At 38.6% G+C, this 24,564-nt stretch overlaps 1 protein-coding gene across 3 annotated transcripts in view; it reads left to right on the top strand.

Annotated features, from left to right (window-relative positions):
* Positions 1–24,564, top strand: part of LOC131042878 (filament-like plant protein 1) — a 161,144-nt gene that overhangs the window by 124,204 nt on the left and 12,376 nt on the right. For 2 of the 3 annotated variants that reach the window (XM_057976207.2, XM_057976209.2), the window contains exons 12-16: positions 7,513–7,620; positions 7,872–8,002; positions 8,192–8,258; positions 8,475–8,545; positions 8,645–8,735. In XM_057976207.2, coding sequence (XP_057832190.1) covers positions 7,513–7,620; positions 7,872–8,002; positions 8,192–8,258; positions 8,475–8,545; positions 8,645–8,735 — 468 coding nt within the window. The remainder of the gene's footprint in view (positions 1–7,512; positions 7,621–7,871; positions 8,003–8,191; positions 8,259–8,474; positions 8,546–8,644; positions 8,736–24,564) is intronic. The other variant, XM_057976208.2, reaches the window with a different exon arrangement.

Here is a 24,564-nt window from a genome sequence, read left to right as displayed (position 1 = left end):
GGTTTCCAATAGTTATCCGATAAGAACAAATAAAGCAAAGACAAGTGGCATGGGGAGCCTTCTTTCTATAGTAGCATGTTCGATGAACCTGGACACAAGAGGATTGACCTCTTCCATAGTGACATGTGGCAACATGTTTATCTTGAATTCCATTACATCCAAGTCATCAGCATATGTGGCAAAAGCATTCTCCCATTCCAATTCCTGTTTTTGAAAGGCATCCCTGATGGAAAAGAAAGTTGATGCCTTAGTAAAATTTTGCTTAAGGACTGGCCCTATGACAGTGAAGAAATTCTCTTGAGCTTTGATCCTAAGATTTTCCACGTGCATTTCATTTTCCCGAATTGCTTTTCTCCCAAGTATATCAACAACCACAAGGAAAATCTTGTTCTGAATCTCTTTGATCAGCTCCTTAATTTTGACACCATCAACTTTTACCTTTTACAAAACTTCACTTCTTGCAATTAATGCCCAATACCATGTGTTGAAATAATATACAGCTCCAGCTACAATCACATGTCCATCTATTAATTCTTGTTTGGGAATTCCTTTCCACACCTTTAAGCGTGGGATTATTCTATCTTGAATATCATGAAGATCTTCCCATACTTCTGACATGTCCTGAATTCTAGAGAGAAAAGAAGAAGTTTGTCCATATGCTAACATGAGCCTTTCCACAAATGTGACAGCTTCTGTATTGCTGCTTGCCATCCATTCTTTAGTCTCTTCAGCTATCACTTTTCCTTCTTCGAAGTTCCCAGCTGTTTCCTGTGGAAGAGTCAAGAGTGGAGGAGCTGATGCATCTCCTTGATTAATGGGTTTGGTCAAGTGTTGGATATACTTCTTCAATTGCTCAACTTCCTTCTTGTACTTCCTTTTCTTTCCTATTTCCTTCTCCAATCTTGCCTTAATGGAAGTGATTGAATTATCCAAGTCCTCAACTTCTTGCCCCTTGGTGGTTGGACCTAAGTTGATAGTTGTCATTTCATACTCCTCAGGAGTAATATCCTCTTTTGCCTTATCAACTTTTGGCACAGCTATTTGAACTGAACGATAGCCTGCTTCATCCCTTTGAATCGAGGAAAACATCTTGGCTGTCTTCTTTACTGCAACCTTTTGTAACTTGGCCAGGAAATCTGCTGTATCATCTTCTTGCTGAACTTCCACAAGTGCCTTCACTTTCATTCTCTCTTTTAACCAATCAGGAATTGTGGGCTGCTCAATGCCTTCGTGTTCTTGATTGCTCTGTGCAGCTGGATTATCCTCAACTCTCTAAAGAGTGGAAATCATTCCCTCTTGGAATTCCCCATCGAAGATATCCATCTCCTCATTTTCCGATTCAATTATTTCTGTATTTGAAGGAGATGTTGGTTCTTGATCTTCCTGCTGAACTGATTCCACATTTATTTCTTCATGAATTGGGGAGGGGATCTTCATCTCAGTTAGTGGTTCATCCTCGGGAATTGATGTATTGTTTACATTTTTGGATGTGGCACTAATGGAGGAGTGAGATGGTCCTGATTTTTGTTTCTTTCCAGCAGCTCCCTCATTTACAATTTTCTTTCCCTTTAATTTCGCAAAACTTTCTGCAGTTTCTTTTCTTTTCCTCAAATTTTCTCTTTCTGGTGGCTCAACATTTTGAGAGGCTTCTTCATGATTAGAAGAATATTACTCCATGACGCCCATCAAATTGTAAGTGAGAGACATATTTCTCTGTTTCAGCACTTGGACCTGTTGATCAATCCACCATTGTGTATATTTGACAACTGGTCGCATCAGAGTGGCTGAATCTGCAAGTTCTGGATCAGACCATTTATCGGAGAAAGAGGTCTATTCTCATCATAACATGGTTGTGTGTATTCTCTGTATTCTCCATCATCCTCTAGTTGGTCAGGCACATGGAAAAGCTCAGTTGTTCTGATCAAATTTATAGGTAATCTTGACCATAGCCTTTTCCTAATATCAAATTCATCTGCAACATTCGCCCCAAAGTCCTCAAGATCCATCTTGTGCTTGTATTTTTCTCCATTTACCAATCCGATATGATTATGGGGATCAAAGTTTTCTCTGGATTGGTAGACGATAAATGGATACGATTGCATTTCCAGCCTTGCACTTTCAGCTGCTTGTGTTGTTGAACAAGATTCAATCATTTTTCCAATAAAAAATGGAAAAGCAATTACAGTCTTGTGCTTTGCTCTCTGGAAGCTTTCATGTGTTTCCAATTGCCTTAGAACTTCTAGCAATATCATTCTGTTGGTGGGATAAATTGGAAGTCTATACGGACATCCGGTAAATCCTTGAATCCTCACATATGTGAATCTTGGATACCGAATGAACCAAGATCCAAATCTGCCTACCAAGTCCTTGGCTTCCTGAGTTAGTCTCTAGTGAGTTCCTCTTTGCGGTATTCTAGTGATATATATAAAAAATACATCATTCACTCATTTGAAATGAGACTTCTCATGAATCTGCAGCTATGGGTAAGAATCATATGCCTTGAATTCATTTTCACCATTACCTAGTACACCGCTGCAAATCAATCCAGCATACTTATAGTTTCTGGCTAGTAGGCGAATAATGTAAGAGCTCATGTAGAAATATTTTGTTTTCTCCAAGTTTCTCAGTTGTTCATCCAGGTTATTGCTGATTATCTTACCCAATTGAACATCTTCACTCCCGAGGTAATTTCATCAATAAAGTAATACATCTAGAACTCAAATGGCGCACCCTGAGGGCTGCCCATTACTCTATTGAGTAGTAAGATTATATCTCCATAATCTTCTTTGAAATCTATGCGAAGAAGGTTATTTGTCATCCTCTTATAGGTAGGCCTGGGCTTCTCCAGCCATAGTTTGTTGATATTTGTCGCATAAGGTTCAAGCTGTTCTTCATAGATCTTGGTGGTTTCCTCCTTGGTTTTGAATGAGGTTCTGTTGTAGTTTGGAATCCCGAATGCCTTCTCGATAGCGAGTTCTCCAATATATGCCAATACTCTCCCATTAGGTGCAATAATTTGCCTTTCCTGGACATTGTAGTGCATTGCACATTCTACAATTAGCTCACTGCACTCCACTGCTAGTGGAAATCCGGCTGCTTGGACTATACCATTCATCATCATTATTCAAGCAATTGGTGTGGGTAAATACCCTTTATGTTCGTACATTCTTCTTCTAAATTGTTTGGAATCAATGTGACTAAGGTTGGTGTCTCCAACCTTTCTCCATTTTGAAGTGATTTTGGACTTGGGCTGCGTTCCTTTGTTGGCAAACTTCATTTGAACCTTTCTCTAAAGTCCTCCTTGAGTGGTCATCTACTTTGGGAGAGAGACATGGAAATTAAATGAATATTACTTTCAATAAACTCAATCCTGATTCCAAATTCTTTTGTCCAAAATTTCACCATCAGCCTATCATAAAAATTAAAATTCTATGAAAAATCAGACTGTGAACGGAGAAAATCTGCTCAACACTCGGTAAAAATTCATGAAAAGTAAGTGTTTGAGACAGAAAAAGATGAAGGAAATTAGTAAATAAATCAGATTTTGAACTTCAGAATAATACTTTTGACTGAGTTTTGATGAACTTTTGACTGAATTTGATGAACTTCCAACTGAGTTTTGATGAACTTTTGACTGAGTTTGATGAAAAATCTGCCTTTTATTTCTGAGAGAAGATGAAAACTCTTGATCAGTTCTTACTCTTGCTCAGAAATCCTGTTGTTATCCTTCGAAAATCTTCCTTCCTTGAGTTTGGGAGAGAAAGAGCTCTTCAACTTTCGAATTTGAAAAGAAATGAAAGTGAAAATGACATGTTGAAATTGATATAAGGTTGAGAAGTTCGAACTCTTTTGGCATCTTTATGTTTTTTTTGTAGATTGGTCAAACTTAGTCCCTTTTTCATCTTCCTTTCCTTGTTTTTCTCTCCTAGAGATGGCAACTCTATCCTTCTAGAAGATTCTCGAAAGAATGTTTCCTTTCTTGCTTCTTGGTGCCACTTCTCTTAGCCAAAATTGTTTTCATCTTGTCCATGTAGGCGAATGTGTTGGCAAGGAATCTTCTAGATTCTCCATGTGTTTAAGAAATATTTTCTTAGTGTTGGGCGAAATTTTTTAGTTGTATTTCAAACTTGGTCAAACTTTATCCATGGCGGACTTCATCACGTGTTAGGATCTTTTCCCCTTGATCTTGGCGGACTTTGGCACTTGTTAAGTCATGTTGCCTCTTGAAGCTTGGCGGACTTTGGCACTTGTTATACCATTTTGATGCTTTTCCTAGGCAGAGTTTATGTGCTATCACGCCTTTTCCAACCTTTTGGGCGGACTTCATGTGGTATCAAGTCATTTCTTTACCATGATTGGGCGGAGTTGAAGTGTTTTTCATGCCATGCTCATCATACCTTGGGCTGAGTTGAGGTGTTGTCAAGACATTTTTATGCTGTGCAAACCTTGTATGTCCCAAACCATCTCCTTTCTAGCCATGGTAGAGTTGATGCATTAGCAAGTCATGTCTTGCTTTGTGTTGGGTGGAGTTTGCACATGGGTAGACATTTTCCATCATGCCTTGGGTGGAGTTGACCATGTGTTATGCCATTCTCCTTCATACTTGGGTGGACTTGAAGTGTTTGCAAGTCATTTTTTACAAGGCATATCTTCTTCCAACCTTGGCGGACTTTGCACTTGTTCAAACAATTCTCTCTTTGGGAGGGGGCGGACTTTATGCCTTGGCAAGTCGCTTTTGCTAAGTGCAGGGTGGAGTTGGTGCCTTTGAAAGTCACTTTCATCTTTGACCTTGGCGGACTTGGTGTGTTGGCATGCCATTTGGCTATGTGCAAGGCGGAGTTTGCATATTGGCATGTCATGTTATCGACCTTTCTTGGGCGGACTTAGTGTATTAACAAGTCATTTACCAACCTTGACCTTGGTGGACTTGCTGTTTTGGCATGTCATATCCAACCCTTCCTTAGGCAGACTTTGCTATACCACAAGACATGGGCGGAGTTTGCCATTGTACAAGTCATTGCACTTGAAGTTTGTCGGACTTTCTACCTTGTCAAGACATCTTCCTTTCAACCTTGGGGGGAATTCATGTGCAGTTAAGACATTTTCATCTTTGCCTTGGGGGGAACTCATGTGCAGTTAAGACATTTTCATCCTTTCCTTGGGTGTAGTTAGGCATTGCACAAGTCATTGCTTTCTCCATGATGGCGGACTTGAGCATTGCACAAGACGTTGCCTTCTCCATTTAGAAATTTTCTTTGCCATAAACACTATGGATTTTCTTGCTCATCACCATGGTCATCTGGAACTTTATGGATCAATGCCTTGTCTAGATATTTTCCCTTGCTTTTCATACTTGGAGATACAAACTTTTCATTTCGAAGACAAGAACCTTGTTGCCATGACCCGAGTGACCCAATCCTAGGTCAACTCTCAAAAAAAGCTGAAAAAAGAAAAAAGCCAAAATAAAAAAAGCAGGCCAAAAAGCTGCTTCCCAGATTGGTGCCAAAATGCCAAAAATGAAAAAGCAAAAAGCAAAAAAGCAGAATCCCACAAAAATAGGAAGTTGTCAGAATTGACCCTAAGCAGTTGCGTTCTTTGTCCTTTGGCTTGCTTTAGCACTTCTATGATGTCATAATGTCCCTTTGATCATAACTGGTCCAGTTGACCTGATGAATACTGGAAAACTCTTTGAAAAACCCCTAACTCTAGACTTGCAAGGATTGGTGGCTAAAAACCCTAAAAAAGCAGAAAACTGGGGTCCCCATTTGCAATGTGGCGATGTGTGAAAAAGGTCACAACAACTCCCATCACTTTTCTCATTTCTATGTAATTTTCAATTTCATTTCAAAATGCAAATTATCTAGATCAGATGCATCTTATAGGGACTATTTTTAATGCAATAACTCCTCTCTACTTAGTACTTTAAAGATCTCTCTTAGCAGCGCCCTATGCAGTATGACATTCAATATGTGTGACTTTCAGACGCCTATCCTTTTGTCCCTCAGTGCTTGGTGTCTGACCCAGCTTCCATTTCCACCTTCCAACTACTACTTCAAGATTGAAATCCTCAAAACATATAGTACTACTTTAAGATTGATGCCCTCAAAACATATTGGGTTTCATTTAGGAATCTCTGCTGTTCGTGCTGGTCTAGGTGGTTGCTTAGAGGTAGCGTTCTCTTAACTTTTATTTAGTCCTTAATTTTATAGTAGCCCTTGGTGTATGCTGTGCCTTGTGTGACCATGTTGACCCCTAAATGTTTCCTTGTGATCAAGTGCAACCTTGCCACAATAGGTAGTGATGCAAAAACTTGATTAGATAGAACTTAGATCATGCTGGCCATCTTTGGTGCTTCTCTACGATTTTAAAAGCAATGTTGGTTGGTCCTGCCTGTGTCTTGCCATAAAACTTGAAAACGTTTGGAAAATTCTATGTAGCATGGTCATGCTTGTTAGAATTGTAGCAGATGATCTGGTCTTCTATACTTAAACCATGACCCTTGTTAGTAGGTTTGTTAACCGAAAAGCTTTGTGTATTGGCACTCATCATAGGTGTGCAGATTTGTGTTGGAGTGTGGGAAGTGTGATGGCATGCATGAGGTTTGCTTGGGTACACATTGGGCTCATATTGCTTGTACTTTGTTTTTCCACACAAAAAAATGTAAACAGCTGCTAGTGGACATTTGACACTGCTTCAGGAGAAGGGGTTGAACTACCACTGAGGATGTAACATGACTTACATGTGGCAGACACAGACTGCAGAGGTTTCTGAGCAAGAATGTTGATGGAGTTCTAAAAGGTTATGATGGTCTCTGTTGACTGCATTGGCCATTGTTTTTGTGCACAAGAAGCTACACTTCCTGCAGTTGAAGGATTGATTTTGTATGCTTCAAAGAGCATTGGGCAACAATAAAATGGTTTGTATGTGCTGCATGGTCTATTGTAATGATGATAGTTTGCACTTTGCAGTTCTACCTTGGAACAATGTAGTAAGCCTCCTCCTGCCTTGGAATATTATTGTGGAGTGGAATGTATCAGTCTTGGCAAATTCCTTGATATTACATATCATTATAATGTTTAGGTCTTATAAAACTATGTTCTATAATATTCAAATTTTTATCAACATGCTTAAGGTTTTATTATTTATAATTTATAAAGCTTAATTTTGATTGATGTAGTGGTATCGCTATCAACATTATTGCATAACATTTGTTCTTAGAGGTTTTGAAGTTTTATGAGTTTACAAGACACAAAGGGCATATTTTTTAGATGTTTAAACTTTGAAGTTTCGCTTGTTCAACTTGTATTGCTTTTCTATTTGTAAGTTTAAGGTTCGTTAGTTATTTTTTTCATGTATATATAAACTTTGAATAACTATACTTATAATATGTTTAATATATGTTTATGTTTTCTTCTGTAATAATATCTTTTAATGTTATTTTTGTAGGTTTTTGCATACTTCACTTCTTCATGTCAGTAGTTAGTTATTCACTGTTTCCTTTTCTTGGTGTAGGTCAATGTTGCAATAGCAGCTGTCAATAAGCGTCGCATCAATGCTCAAGAAGAGAAAGAACAGTTTTTTGAAGCAAGTACTCAAATTGTTTCTCATTTAAAGATGAAGGTATATTATGGTAGCATTCACATACCTAGATAGGTGTTTTCTTTCCATTAGTCAATATATTTCTACTGTTTGTTGATAGTGTATTTCACACTTTGTGGATTCCATTGCATGGATTGGCATTGAGTTTAAAACTAAAATGATGAATGACCATTTGGCACAGTTTATTGAGGCAATCTGGAGTATGAACATTGCATTGGTTTATAAACATTGTTAAACTTGGAAATTTAATCCAAAGGCTGGTATGGGTGCAGGAAGATGAATTGACGAGGTCAGTGGCTCAACGCAAGACTGAATCTGTTGTAGTGAATACATGGACAAATTTTCTTGAAGATACGTGGATTCTACAGTCCTCTCAAAGTCAGCAGAAAGAACAGGCGGTGAAGTAAGTAGGAAGTAAACAATGTACAGTTCACCTATAAGATAATAAGACTTTTCTGCACAAATTATTTGAGCTTAAACCAAGGATTAGAAAATGGCAATGGATATTGTTTGTGGAACTCACAAAACTATTAAGCACTTGAATAGCTTTATGGAATTGATAACTGATCGTTATTGTTATATTTATATGAAGGGATGCTTTGGAGGAAGCCAATAGACAATTTTTGCAATTTGTCATTTCAAAGTTGCCTGCATACAAGGTAGCGTTCTTTGATTTTGAAAATTCTGTTGTACGGGTTAGTATGAATATATAATTGCCACATGGGTATCAGATTATTATTGTGAAGAAATATTATTTTCTACCTGAGTAACATGCAAATCCAATATGTTCTGGTTTGGTATCTCTGTATCTAACCATTTGTGTGAAGGTTTAGTTTCATCAAATATTTTAATTATGCTTTGTATTATAAGTGCAGGAGGATTTAGATGTTTTGCTTGATGAATTGAAAGCATTTTCAAAAGCTATCAATGATATGTCTAATAAGAGGTATGCTCAAATAAGAGCTTTTTGTGTGGACTTATTTTTGAACATTCATGGTCTTGGGGAATGAACTTAATTGCTTCCTAAGATTTCTGTGACTTTAAGTTTGAACAGATCACAGTTTGACCAAGCAAATGAATCTGAGGTGTCAGAAAGGAGAAAGGTTGAAGAGAAATATCTGGAAGCAGAGTCACAGGTTAGTTTTACATGATTACAGGTTGCCTTGATATAACTAATTCTGAGGTTTCTATAGACAAATTGAAGAACCATGTATGCCAAGATATGTGAATATTTGTACTCAACTAAACACAATTTTGGACTTGAGAATGACATAACAAGAAAAAGATTTAAGAGTTATCTTATCACTTGACAACAACTCACTGTATTAGAAAATATATAAAATGTCTAGACTTTTATGAGTATCCCGTGTACGTGGGGTATGCTGCGCTGCTTAAGTCTTGCTTAGTATGTAGCCATGGCTAGTGTGGTCAAGTTTTGTTGCCTGGTAAGGCAAGGGCCAAGCCATGTCAATCACTGAATACAGCTGGTATGCATCAGACTACCCCCCACCATTTAAAACAATTTATCCAGAGTGTTGCTCTTATGCATGGTTGTGCGATATGGTTATTTGAAAACCTTCAGAATATTTGCTTCTCGTATTCTCCACCATGTGTGGGCTGATTAATGCACAGATTTGCTATTTTATAATTGCTTTGTGATGTAACTGAAAATTCAATCCTTATATTTTTGTTTTGATAAGCCTTTTGATATTTCTGGTTCTTTTTATATGATTGGATTATGTAGTTACAGCACATGGCAATATATTCTGAGGGAGTAATGGGTCCACAATTTATGAGGAATTGAATAATTTAACTTATTGTAAATAATTGACTAGAACTATGGGCAAAGATTGATAAATGATGCTGGAATTGTAAAAATTCTTAAGTTGACTTTTTACCATATTTGAAAGTGTGTTTTCTCACAGATAAAAACTAAAATGGTAAGAGTATATTTTGCTGAAAGTGTTAGATCTCCTTTTTATGGTACATTTTTTGATTTGGTATTTTTTCCATCTATGGAAGTGCAAAATTTTTAATAACCTAATTGGAGCATGTGAATAATAGAAATTATATTTAGTTGGAATACCATGTGTTCAAACTTCAAACTTCAAAGAATACAGCACACTATACAATAACAATCAAAAGTTAATGGCTGAAGGAACAAAGAGATACTAAATCACAAACTTCCAAAATTAAGTGAGTACAAAATATAACAGATCATTATCTGCATTTGCACAGAACAATTTATCATTGGCCATCTGTTAATAGTTGGACAACCATTATTAAGTTAAATGACTCTCGAAAAGGTCTGAGGACTTTAAATGTATGTGTTGGTTTTGGTTAGGTTTGCTAGTTTAGGATTCTTGGTATGGTTTTAGAGACTTCAAATTTATATTTTTTGAATCCCTGCAGATTAGTGTACACGGTTGTAAACACAGAGTCTTGTGATTTACTATTCTCAATCCTATGGGACCCTCTATTTGATAACATCTGTAGCTTATACAATCCTTTATGTGAAGGAATTTATCATTTCCTTTGCTCTTCAAAAAGGGAGCTTCCCCTATAAATTTGAAGAAAAGTTTTGTCGTATATGTTCCATTTTGTGTTGTACTGCAAGGGACACCTTAAAATGCTAATGCAAATGAGTTTAAAATTTAATTCGATTGACATGTTTCTTAGTTAAAATTTCCATTGAATGGCATTTTTCCTAATTTCTTGCAATTGGTAATTACAACTGTTGGAACAACATAGTGTGGATAAGCAATAGTGGGGACTCTTAATTTAGTTGCTATTACAGGGTTGCCATTCATTTAGCTTCCTGACCTTAATTGTAGTGTGCCAAAATGAATGGCAACCTTGTCCTAGCAGCTAAAGTAAGATTCTTTGTTCTTATTTACTCAAATTATGCTGTTGCAAACCTTATGGCGACCATTTTCACCATTTGCAAGAAATGTGGAAAAACTATCATTCTCAAAAAGATTAAAATTGTTAACATACAAATTACATTTTGTTTGAATTGAGAATAGAATAGAAGGTTATTAACATCCATGAGGCCAAAGATATCCCATGGGCTATTATGTTTGCTTTCTGAAATGCTGATCTACTGCTTTCAATTTGATAATGAACTCCATTTTCTCAACGATCTCTTTGTTGAATATATCCTATAATGAAGTTGCTGCTAAATTACTTGTGGACTCGATCTCGATGTCATTGTAAGCTTTCCATTCCAAAATAAAGTGCTTTTCTGTTTCTGTTGTGGCAGCTGTGAAAAAGACGCAAACTCTCTCTTCCTGTACCTCATCTGGCAATTTCCATCTACTCGTTTCTCATGGAAGATGATTTGAATTAATCCTTAACTGAGCTATGCGGAATTTTTCTCTCCATGGGATATTAGCCCCTAGGCAGGCCTTTTTTGATGATTGGAAGTGGAATTTAATTCCTCAAGATAATATTTCTTCTTTCTCCCTAATGCTTTTTCCCACATAGATTTGTGGAATTTATCCATAAGAAACACTTATTTTTTTGCTATTATTAGGACATGCATTCAAGTTAATGTGCTTTTTGCTCATCCACCTGTTGTTTTTCTTTATCTAGGACTTCTTTCTCTCACTCAAGACATCTTTAAAGACAACCTTCTGCCTTATATTTGCCTCCAGTTTGATTTTTTCCATATAACCTAGAAGACACGATATGGTAATGGTTTCAATAGTAACTGTACCTGTTTCAGCTAGAAGAGTACTATATGGGAAAGGAGTTTTTAGTTTGAATTTAGTTGTGATTATGTGTTTCTGGATTCTCTCTATTTGCATCCCCTTTGTGTTTGAGGTCTTGCTGGCCCATAATTCACATCCATAGAGCATCTATCTTAAAGAGAAAAAGTTGCTTTTTAACCTCCCAAAGTTCTCTTCCTTCTGCAAGTTACCCAACTAAGTTTGTTGTTGAAGTCAATCCCATGGTATTTATATTGGTTTATTCTTCAAGAATGCTTCCCCAAAAAGAAAAGTCAAGCTGGTGTTTTTGTTTCTATTGGAGAAGACCATGGTTTTGTTCTTGTTGATGTGGACTTGCATACACACTTTATTTGCAAAAGTGGTCAAGGGCAAATAAGTGCTCTAGCAACCCTTGGGTGGACATAGCAATCAAAACAGCATCATAGGCGTTTCAAAAGAAGCCTTACAACATATTCTCCTATAAAACACCACCCCCATCTTGCAAATTCAACCAAAGTTTGTTGAATATAAGCACAAAAGAGTATGAGATAATGGGCATCCTTGCTTAACTCCCATGTCGCTCCTAAATTTTTTTGCAATGCTTATTTGAGTTCTGATTTTGAGTTGAACCTCTTCATAGAGCCTATAGATAATTGCTTTAAATTGCACTGGGATACCAAGATCTTTCATTCCTTATAAATAAACCTTGGGAATCATGTGTTTACTCCCTACGGGGTATGTTCTTTAACTACTAGAAGTAAACAACAAATATACAGTATATGAAACACAGCACATAGAACTTACACCAATGTATGGCAAAATAATATATCTTTATTTCCAGCATGTAATGGATACAACAGTGATCTCGTTCCCAATACAATATGCCATACATATACCTCCCGATGGTTGGCTGAGATACGAACCGTTGGCAATTGTCGGAGGTCTTGTAGTTGCTCTTTGTGGAGCTGCTCAAGAGGGATTTCATGCTCCTGTTTCCATCCCAGCCGTATGAGTTGTTTGAAAGGTGGGGTCTTGACTTCGGTGGCCCACCGAAGGTGAGTATTATGCATAGATGCCGGTACATTATAGTTGCCATTGAGTACCTCACGAAGTGGGCAGAGGCAAGGGCACTCCCGGACAATACCACCGTTAGTACGACAAGATTCCTCTACGAACAAATTGTCATGAGGTTTGGCATCCCAATTCAGATTACTAGTGATCGTGGGGTACATTTTGTGAACCATGTAATCAGGATTATGACGGCTGAATTTAAAATATTCCACAATCTGTCATGTCCGTACTACCCCCGGGCGAACGACCAAGTAGAATCAACCAACAAGGTTCTAGTATCAATTATCTACAAATCATTTGGGGTGGAATAGGAAGATTGGGAGGAGTGGCTTCCAATGGTACTGTACTACGTACAAGGTGACGATAGGTCACACACCCTTCCAACTCATGTACGGGCAGGAAGTGGTGGTACCAGCATATTACACCGTATCGAGCCTACAGATTGCAGTAGAGAATCGTTTGGGTGATGCCGAGAGCTTGAATGAACGACTCCTAAACCTTACCAAGCTGGATGAACGGAGAATGACGACATAGTGGGCAACTGAGGTGGCCCAACGTTGACGGAAGTTCTTGCATGACAAACACCTCCCGCGAATGAACTTTTGATCGAGACAGTTGGTACTAAAATATAACGGCCGTAACGAACTTCGTCTCGGGAAGTTCAAAGTTCATTGCCTGGGGCCGTATAAAATCAGGGAAGTTGGCAAGAATGGTGCAGTAAAACTATCAACATTGTACGATAATCCTATCCATGATCCGGTGAATGACTTGAAGTTGAAAATTTACAGAGAACGAGAGCACCCTACTATGGCCATTAATATGTTGGGCTACGCAATGAGAGGTGATTGGACAATTGGAAGGAGTAAAGTTCTTGAAGATCCAATGATGAAAGGAGAGCCGTATCCGGTCGATGAAGACTAGGCGGACCCTGTAACCTTCCTAGAAGAGAGGATGGTGCGGAAGCAAGTAGAAGGTGTGGTAGTTCCACGAGTACACAAGCACCTGACAAACACCTGTTTTGGCACCCCCGTTGTATGGGTAAGATTGGGTGGCCATTGGAAACCAAAGGAACCATACGAAGGGCCACACCAAGGATGCCTAGCCTATGAGATTGATGAAGAAGCCAAAGCAAAACGACAGGAGGAGGCTGGTAAAAGGAAGGAACCAGAGGAGGCCAAGGAAGATTTGGAAGAGGAGATTGACCTTGCCGAGTATGGAGCGACTCTCAGCCCACGCCTAAAAATGGTGGTTAAGGCAAAAGATTGTTTCATTGCAGAAATACAACCTGGAAACAAGGATCAGGTTTCCAAATCGTTATGGTGAGTTATTCCCAACTCGATTGGCCCACCAAAAATTGGTGGGGAAAGGGTGACATGGTACCAACGATATGGTGGACGATACATCGATGGACGGTATAAAGGGGTCGGGCCGACACCCTTGCTGGATAAGATTTTTGACTTAGAATGTATGGGTATGTGCTGCGAGCTGGAGTGCTACAAGTGGTCGCCATTCACTTGCTGGAGGCAATACGACTCGGAAATAAAAATGCGACCCCGCATAGAGCCCACTGGGACAAAATGGAGCATAGAAATTGGCAGCGATGATGAGGGAAGTAATAAAAAGCATAGGCAAGAGGTTGGTAACTGGACAGTGAAGAGGCGCCCGGGGAAGAAAATGAGAGAAAAACTGAAAAAATTAAGAAAAGCCATTGCCAAACAAGAGACAAAATTATTACCACGCGTACTAGGAAGTAGTACAAGAAAAGTAAAGGCTAGAAAGTACTAAGGAATGTTGAAGGTACTTAAAATAAAATTTAAGTATTTTGGCATAGCAAAATATTGGAGGAAATATTTTTTGGAAAACAAATTAAAGTTAGAAATAGTAAGGGTTGTTGTAAACATTGTAAAGAAGGGGTTGGATTTCATTAAAAACTTAAAATAAATGAAGGAAATAATTAAGTTGAGGAGAAAAAAATAAAATAAAATAAAATGTAAAACATTCTAAAAACATTATGTACTCCTAATCCTAACCTTGAAAACAAGAATTGGTTATAAAAATCCCCGATAACGGCGCCAAAATGTTTATTTCCTACAGGGTATGTTCATTAACTACCAGAAGTAAATAAAAAATATACAGTACATGAAACAACAACACATAGAACTTATAACAACATATGGCAAAATGATATATCTTTATTTCCAGCATGTGATGGATACAATAGTGATCTCGTTCCTGATAGAATATGACATATATATACCACCTGGTGGTTGGCTAAGGTACCAACCGTCGACATCTACCAACTAACCGCTACGGGAACATTACATGGCCATTTATTAAAACTAAACATAACAAAGTATTATTTAATGCAACATATTTGCCGTCTACATCATGTCAATAGCTTTCTTGAAGCCCACAAAACAACACTAAGCTTCCTCCTACGTGAACATTACATGGCCATTTATTAAAACTAAACATAACAAAGTATTATTTAATGCAACATATTTGCCGTCTACATCATGGCAATAGCTTTCTTGAAGCCCACAAAACAACACTAAGCTTCCTCCTTTTCATTCTAGATATTTTCAATGATACACCTCAAGGTAATTTTGTGATCTATCGTTTAGTGCTTTGGTTTTAAACCTTTTTGCCCACTTGCGAATTTTGTGCTCAACCATTCTTCCAATTAGCTTTGTAAATAAATGATTGATAATGTGGTCTTGTAGTTGGAAGCATTATTAACATCTCCACTCTTAAAAACAAGTTGCTAAGCTGGTTGTCCAATTTCTTGGAAACCCATGTCGAATGAAGTTGAATATTTTCACAATATCCAGGGTGAGGATTTTCATCCCCTAGTTAGATATTCAATCTGAAAATCATCTATGCCACTAGCCTTTTATGCACCCAACTTAAAACTTAAACCTTTTGTAAAGTGATTAATTTCATTCTCAAGTTAACCTTGTAAGGGGGGCAGGGGTTCGAGGGTGGGGTGGTGGACCTCAACCGACTCTTGCTCATACACCCATACCAAGACTGAAAACATATCCATAAGTGAATATTCTATCATTCATAAAACCTGCCCAATTTGAATTTGTAAACCCACATAGCCTAGGGTCTTTTTGCTGTACAAAATGCCAAAGTCAAGTTTACTTTTTACATACTTGGTTACTGCCCATATTTGAAGGCCACAACAATTGTAAAACCGGTCCAATTCCTTGCCCCTTTGTTACCCTTTGTGCTGTTTGCCCATTAGTTATATTTGATTTGAAATATCTTTAATGGGTCCCCTATGATCACAATGTCTCTTTGTTGTGTTGTTTCCCCCTTTATGCTATTTGCTAGAGTTGTCAAAATCTAATATGGCTGAGTATTAAGTGTTTCCCTTTGTGTTTAAGCTGCAAATGTTGGGAAGTTCACAAGTTTGTGAATCTCCCAAAACCTCAAAAAAGGAACAAGAAATGTTGCCAAGGTCACAATGTCGCAAGGCTCACAACTTAACGAACTTTGTGAGAAGTTGACAGGGTTTCAATAGTTGGCAAGTTCACGAGTTTTCCAAATTGCTGAAATTGCAAGGAAGAAAAGGATGATGTTTTCCTAGTTCGTGTTGTTGCAAAGTTCATGAGTTTGCAAACTCCACAAAAGTGCGACAGGTTTCTCCACAAGCCCAAAATTGAAACATAGATGAAATAATTGCTCAAGTATGGATCTGTGTTAGTGAGTTCAAAACTTGTCAAACTCATCAACAAGTTCAAAACGTGGCAAAGCTTGGACATGAAAGTGGAAATTGAAAAAGGAAAGGAAAGAATGTTGTTGATGGATTCATTGGTTGAAGAAATTGTCAGTTCTTTGATGAAGGAAAGAAGGCTAAGGGAAAGTGTTGTTAGTGAGTTCAAGAACTCTTGAACTTGATAACGTGGTTCGAGATCTTCCCAAGGCTTCAGTAAGTAAGGACATAGAAAGCTTCGGGAAAGATAATAAAACAATGGTGTAGTGTGATGTGCTATTGGGAGGTTCACGAGTTCTTGACTTCTCAAACCTCCAACCAAGTCGAAAGGTTCTAGAGGCCATTGAATTTTTGACCCTTGCCTCTCTCCACTATTGGGCTGAAGGTTGATTCATTCACTATCTTAGAGTCAATTTTGGTTGAAAGCTTCAGCCCATTCTCTATAGGCGTAGATGAGATTTTGTAATTTATCAAGTAAACTCCTATCATATTTTTGGATTGTGAGACACATGCTGCCATCTGTTTGCTAAACTTCTACACCTAGGCAGTAATGTAAGATACATAGATCAATCATGTCAAAAGATTTTACTCACATTAGATTTGATTTGTTCAGTAGTATGTGCCTCATTACTTGTAATAATGATGCCACCTACTTACATGACTAGTAGAATGTGGTCATCACCTATGCTTTTGATAGAAAAATGGGAATCCAAAACACTCTGTTGGAACGCTTTTTAAGCCAAATACCTATCAATTTTGATGTACCATGCCTTAAGTGCCAGCTTCAAGCCATATAGATCTTTATTTAGTCGGCATACAAGATATTCCTTCCATGTAACTTGAAAACCCTATGGTTGATACATGCACACTTATTCCACCAAATCTACATTGAGGAAGGTACTCTTTACATCCATTTGATAGACTATCCAGCCAAATTGAGATTGCATGGCTAAGACTAATTGGATGGTACTCATCTTTTCTATATGAGCAAAGGTCTCCTTAATGCCCTCTTTTTGTGAGAACCCTTTTGCAACCAACTGAGCTTTGTACTTGTCTAGTGTACCACCTACCTTGTACTTGACCTTGTATGCCCATTTGTAGGCAATGAGTTTCTTACTTGGTGGAAGATCTACGAGATTCCAAGTCTTATTTTCATAAGACTTATGTTCGGTTTCTATGGCTTTTTCCTAGTCAGGTTTTCCTTTTTGTCTCCTAAAACACTTGAGTCATGGACTCTTTGAATATTGGCCATTAGAGAAAGTTGATCGGGTTCTTCTTGCTCTTAGTCTCTTGATGATGTCCCTTGATCATTTCACTTACCCAAACATCTCTGATGGTGCTTTGCTACCACTTTGGTCTCTTCATAGTATCCTCTTCATTCAAATTAGTGTTATCACCATGACTTGGGCTATATGTACCTATGTCATTTGAATGTTAATTTAGGCAATCATCAATAGATTTTGGAAGTATTGCTTGTTTGGGAGACTTCTCATTCTTACAATTCTCTCCCTTGGAACTACTTAAGTTATACACCTAAATCCTTAGCTATAACAAGTTGTTCTTTAGCAATTTTGAACTCTAGAGAAGTCTAGAAAGATCTAGATCCTTCATCAACCAGGACATCTTGACTAAAGGTCAATTGAACAATGACAACATTAATCAATTTATAAGACTTATGAGTGTCGTTGTACCCAATAATCATCAGTTTCTTACTCTTGGGATCTAACTTGGTTTTCTTCTCATTTGGAATCCAAGCACAGGCCATGGAACCAAATACCTTAAGCTAACTTACCTTGGGATTCCTTCCAAACCGTTTAGCTTGGGATTCCTTCCAAACCATGCTTCCCTTGGGGTATTCTGCTTCATTGCTTATGTTGGAGATCTATTTTGTAGATATACTGTTGTAAATATTGCCTTAGTCCAAAACCTCTTGGGAATGCTCTTGTTCTCCATCATACATTGGAAAAATCTTTGTGATAGAGTGGTTCCATCTTTCAACTACTCCATTTTGTTGTAGAGTGTAGGGTATGGCGAACTATCTTTTGATACCATGCTTAATACAAAACTTGTTGAATTCTTTTGAACATAATTCTCCTTATTTATTAGATCTAAGAGTGGTTATGTAACAACTTGACTGTTTTTTACTAATGCTTTGAACTTTTAAAATTCATTAAACATAATTGATTTTAATTTTAGAAAGTACACCCATATTTTCCTACTAAAATCACCAACAAACAGAAAAAAACATTGTGACATTAGTGATGGATGCTGTGTCAATTGGTCCACAAACATCTGCATGAACAAGTTGCAGGACTCTCTTGGCTCTCCAAGCTTGTCTGTCATCAGATGGAGTTTTGTGTTGCCTCCTTGCTTGGTAAGCTCTGCAAACAACTTGTATCTGGGTTTAGATGTTGGAATGTCTATCTACCAAGTTTGCTCAAGAGCTAGGATAAATTAAGGTGCCCATACTATTGATGAGAAAATGTACTAATGTTTGATGCACTCTTGGTTGGCAATGCATGCTTCTTGACTTGTCCAATGTCAACCAGTCTATACATTTTGTGACGTATTCACACATCGCCCCATTGCAAATGGGGACCCCTACTTTTTGCTTTCTAGGGTTAATTTTCTTTGCTTGGTTGTCTGGTCTTCGCTATTAGCCTTTGCATCGGAGAGTTGTCAGGGAGATCATTGGGATAGCAGGGTTCGCTTGAGCTGAGGTGGGTCAGTAGGTGGTCCAGGTCAGGGTCTCTTTGAAGGTCTTCTCTAGGTCAGGCTTTGCTCTTGTTTCTAGGTTAAGTCTTGATTGAGTTTGAGGAAGTCCTTATATCCGGCTAGGAGTCTTGCCTTTTGAGACCTATGTCTTTGAGTTAAGGAAGTGAATGAAGGTTTGTCAGTGAGTATCATCAAGGATTTTCCCTTTGAGGGTTTGAGATTGGTCCAGTTGATGAATGATGAAGTTCTAGGCATTGATTGATGTGAAGCTGACCTATTTATCCTTGAGAAATGCCTAATGATGAGGTCTAGACTTGGAAATTTGGAGAAAGGTCAAGACTTTGAGCATTTTTGTGAATTTCGCTCGACCCTTCCAAAGGGTCCAGAGCAAAATCTTCCTTAGCTTGCTTTTGACTCCTATTCTCGACAAAACTTTCACTTTAAGGCATGGATTTGAGGGAAATAAGCTTGAGTTCACCGACGCCTTGGATAAGCTTGAATATGAAATTTGAGGACAAGGTCAAAAAATTGAGCCAAGAAGAGCAATTTTGCTCCTGACCCTTCCAAAGGGTCCACAGCGAATATATTTATAAGGCATTCTACCTTGCTCAAGCCTATGAACTAATCCTTTTCCCATGCATTTTTGAAAGCAAAGCACTTGTTTTGATAGGGAAAGGTTGGAAATGAAGTCAGTGAAGTCAATTTGAGCCTAAAACATCAATTACGCTCCTGACCCTTCCAAAGGGTCCAGAGCGAAATTCTTAGGAAACCTTTTTTCCTCACTAAAACATTGAAATGGGCACCACTTTGAGAGCAAGTTGACTTGATGGTGATAGAAGGAGGTTTGACAAGTTAAATTCAAGGCAAAGAAAGGAGAAAAGAAGTGTGAAATGAGCCTAAGGAAGAATTTCGCTCCTGACCCTTCCAAAGGGTCCAGAGCGAAATTTCTTAAAACACTATTTTCCTCCTTGTTCAAGCCAAGATCTTTGTTCCTAGGACATGGTGGAGAGAGGATGGATATAAACTTGCCTTAGGAACTGAATGGAAGTAAAAGCAATGATGGATTTGAGGGTAAAAGACAAATTTTGCTCCTGACCCTTCCAAAGGGTCCAAAGCGAAATTTTATAGAATCCTCCCTTTGCTTCAAATTTGAACTAAATTTTGTGCCTTGAAGCCTTAGCTAGGATGTCATCATGCCTTAGAAGCAATTGAGGGGTGAAAAGGTGGAAGAATTAGGCCTAAAATGCAAATTTCGCTCCTGACCCTTCCAAAGGGTCCAGAGCGAAATTTCTTTTAGGTCTTGTACTTGGCCAAGGTCCCAAGCATAATTTATTAAAACACTATTTTGCTCCTTGTTTGAAGCCTAGATTTTGTCCTTATGGCATAAGATTGATGTATTCTTGCCTTGAGAAGAGATTTGAGGCAAAGAAATGATGAAAATTGAGCTAAAATGCAAATTTCGCTCCTGAACCTTACAAAGGGTCTAGAGCGAAATTCCTAGGAGGTCTAATGTTTTGACTAGATCTTTGAGCAAAACCCATTCTTAAACAATTTTGGAGGCAAATGATTTGATCTTGGTCTAATTGAGCAACTTTGTCCAATTTCGCTCCTGACCCTTCCAAAGGGTCCAGAGCGAATTTCACTATAGGACCTGTCCTTGGAAAAAATCTTGAGTGAATTTCATTCTAATGTACTCTTGTTGATGATTTAAGGTGAGAAATATCATGTTAGAACAAATATATCATTTATACTTAATCATCCTCTGTTTATTTTGTAGATTAACAAAATCAAGATGGAGGAGGATTAGGGCAGGACAAGGAAGACCTATTCAAGTTCATGGACGAGGTGTCATGTCCCCTTTCTAGAGTGGACATCAGAGACAGAGGAGTTGGCCTATCAATGGAGTTTCGTAGGCTACCAGAGGTTGATTGGGACTCATTTAGTGCATATAGTGACTGGATTTTGGCTTTACAGGCAGTTTGAGGGCCATTTGGAGCAGTTCCTTGATTTTAGGGAGATTCCCTATTTTTTAGGAGGTTGTGGCAGTTCCCATATTGGAGGTTTCACGGGACCATGTCATGGTTTCAGTTTCAAGAAGTTTGGGTGTGTTTCCTAGTTTCTAGGAGCATCCCTAGATTTTAGGGATGGGACTGCCAGTTAGTTCAACTTTTCCGGCATCAGTCACAGATAGGTGACAAAGTTATATTCATGATTGTTTGGTCATTTTGGGCTATTATTGGATATCTGGAGATATTTTAATATATTTAAATATTTCCTAAGTTTGCGATTAAATAAATTAAAATAAGGCTATGTATTTAGTCATTTCGGAGTAATAAGGGATTTCTGGCTTCATCTGGGTTGATATGCCTATGTGTTATAGCTCATTGGAAAGGTCTTGAACTTTGCTACATGATTCTCACCTTTCGGAGTCTTTTTGGATGCCTGAAGCTATTTATTTGCAATTTAGTGTTATTTTCCTATAGTTGATGCCATAATTAGAAAATAACACTCTTTTCATAATGTGCCAACTTTACTCCCTTTTAGGGTTTGGCTTGGAAAGGAAAGGAGATATAAGGAAATGAAGACCAAATTGTTCATTATCTTTTTACACAATCAAACTTATTTTTGCGAATTAGCTTTGAGTGGGCCATTCTTCGTCTGGGACGCAAACCCCAAGATCTGGACTGGCTGGGACGTAGCCCTCAGCAGTTTTTGGCATTGGATTCTTCAGGCAGAGTGCATTGTTGACAGAGATTGAGTACACCATTCTCCATTGTGGATTCAGGTTGCAGAGTAAGGGTTTCAGCATGGTAGATTGATTCTTCAGCTTGGGCGTGATCCTTGCAGCCTTAGGGCCGCCATTTGCAGCAGGTACATCCCACGTGGAATATAAGTAATGCATGTATTCAGCCTTAGAGGTATTATTGATTTATGATCACTATTCACGTTTCAGTTTGGCATCATTGTTGGGTTTTACAAATCAGCAATCTGTCTGGTACAACTTGTAGCAATTCTGAATTTGGCTGTATGTTCTTATTTATTTTCAGTCTCCTTCATGTTTACTGTTCATTATTCATTACTTGTTTGAAAACTATCAAAAAACACAAAAAGAAACAAACCTTCTGCAACTTCTGTCTATTCTCTAAAACCATCAAAGGAATCACAGGAAAATATAGTTTATTAATTTAAAAACTACAGCAGATCAGCAAGGGGATCCATCAGGGATCTTTTAGATCCTCCCCTCTTGGAGTTGCTTGCCCACAAGCAACTGAAACACCAATCCTCCACCATCCCAAATAAGACGTAAACAAATCATTGCATGTAACTACTGCTCATCTCTGATATAAACAACATGCAATACCCCGGTCTGGAATGGCTCCTCAAAACGCTGAAGCACCTGTGCTGTCAAATCAACACTGCTTGGGTCCCAGAGCGAAGCATAGCTCCCGCTAAATACCTCAAGAGAGCAATGGAAAACTATATCATCTCCATAGATCAAATATCCATAAATGCCAAGATCACTAGTGTGTCTGTGATCACCAACATGCATAACATCTGTCATAATATCCAATGAATACCAATCCATGGAAGACCCTCTATGATTTGACCCCATCTGACACAAGTGACACACAACTGCCACACACTGCTGCTGATGTGCCAGAAGATCTAATGCCAACTCACTAGACAATATATAATATTGACTAAAATCATCATTGTCCAGGCTGGCATCTAAAAATATGTAATCACCAACCAACAATGAAACAATCACCCTGTCTAGAGAATCAGGTGAAACTGCCACATCAGCTGGCTCAAAGCACTCACTAGGAGTAACATCACATAACTCATCCACGTTAGCTATTTGATGACAATCAACCTGTGGATCAACTGTCGTCCCACTCTGCTCGATAAACTAAGATGGATAGTGGGTAAACTCCAGCTCCATCCTCGTGAAATTCCGAACATACCGTCCAAGTGTCAACAACCACTGTACACCCACGACTACATCTATACATCTGAAGTGAAGCAAACCATGTAGGATCCACGAAAGAAAGGTACTACACATGTCTATACCATGATCCCACACAAACCACCTGTAGGACATAAATTGCTCCTGCTGCTCTCCTCTGATATAAGTGCCATATAATCTTAATATCTGGAGCAACATACTATAATCCCTATAAGATGCTGTATCAAATGAATCAACACCTGGATCCCAAATAAAACTAAATCCACATCCATCTATCATGAAGAGACAATGATAGTAAGAGGCATCCTCGATACCGTGTCTCTCTACAACCACTGTGAAACTCTCACACTTGTGATAACCATCCACAACAACACACCTGCTAATCCATGCATCATCCTTCCCCCATGATCCTGGATGAAGTCTCTGTGTCAAGGAGATGAAAAACTCTGACGGTCGCTGCTCATCATAACGGTTGATTGTTTGCTGATCCCGCAAACAATCCATCCCAAACTGCTGGATCAGGTGCCTGCAATCAATAACTCTATCCTCTGAAGATGGGAGAGCACTATCGCAATAGGGATAGTATAAGTCCCGAACCAACTCACATCTGCGAGCCATCCAATCATCTACAATCGGACTAAAAGAGAAATGAAGTGCACTCCTCGCGAGGTAATCTAAATGGACTCTCGTAAGCTCACTCAATGGCTCTGTGTCATAATCTTGTCCATCAAACTCATCATCACTCCCACTGCTCTCAAACCATGAATCCGAAGACAACTCATATGTCTAAGATCCAAAATCCAAGATACACCTCAACTGAGCACTGTGGATCTGCTATGAAACATACTGGTTTCCCTCGTCAGCTGTAAGAGGTGTAAAAGAAGATTTGCTTTCCAGAAGGAAACAAGTCAACAGGAGTAATATCGTGAGTCAAATCACAACTCTCTGGTGAATCTCGCAGTGTCACAGTAGAACACTGTTCTGTATCTGTCGCTGATGATGTTTGTGCCACTCTCAATCTATCAGAAAGCTCCTCCAATCTGGAGTTCGCTTCCTGAAGGGACAACTGGGTATCCTCCCATGCAACAACAGTCGCCTCAAGCTCCTGAGAGAGGATATCAACTTCCTCCTCTTCCCTCAACAAAGCACCATAACTAATAAAATCCCTTTGAAGGAGATAATCTCGGTCAGCCACTAACTATAAATACTCATGCTTCAGTATCCCAATGGCTCCATAAAGAGCATGAAACTTTGGCAAGGAAAAATCACTGCTGCCCTGCTCATCAATCATGAGGGTGCTCCAACTCTGTGTAACCAAAAACTGGCGAGCGACATCGAAATGCTCAATAACTGTGTCTATGCTCCTGTCATCAACCTTGAGTTGTCCAATCAGGTGATGAGGAGTCCGAGAATGTTGGCTCTCTTGTAACTATACAAACTCAAAATCTACATTGTGGAAAGAAGTTGTATTTGTATCCTGTACCTCTCTGTAGTCAACATCGTGTATGCACTCGGCCATGGATACAACCTCATCCAAAGTACTGCTGCTCTGTGCCTCCGAGAACACCACATCCGTCAATGATGATGCTGCTGAAAATGCACTGTCATCACTCTCTTCTGCATCCCATGTGTCCGCATAACCCACTGGCTCACGATCCTAGGGTCCAGTGCTACTAAGAGAACATATTGGGCTGGATTCTAAGGTCTGATCTATAAAATCAGAATCATCATGATATGAGTTCTCAACATTCAAAGCATAATTGGTACCTGAATTTTGAATA

Source organism: Cryptomeria japonica, chromosome 1 (genome assembly GCF_030272615.1).
Source record: "Cryptomeria japonica chromosome 1, Sugi_1.0, whole genome shotgun sequence".
NCBI lineage: Eukaryota > Viridiplantae > Streptophyta > Pinopsida > Cupressales > Cupressaceae > Cryptomeria > Cryptomeria japonica.
The sequence above is the reverse complement of the archived record's forward strand: the minus strand, read 5'-3'. Positions and strand labels throughout refer to the sequence as shown.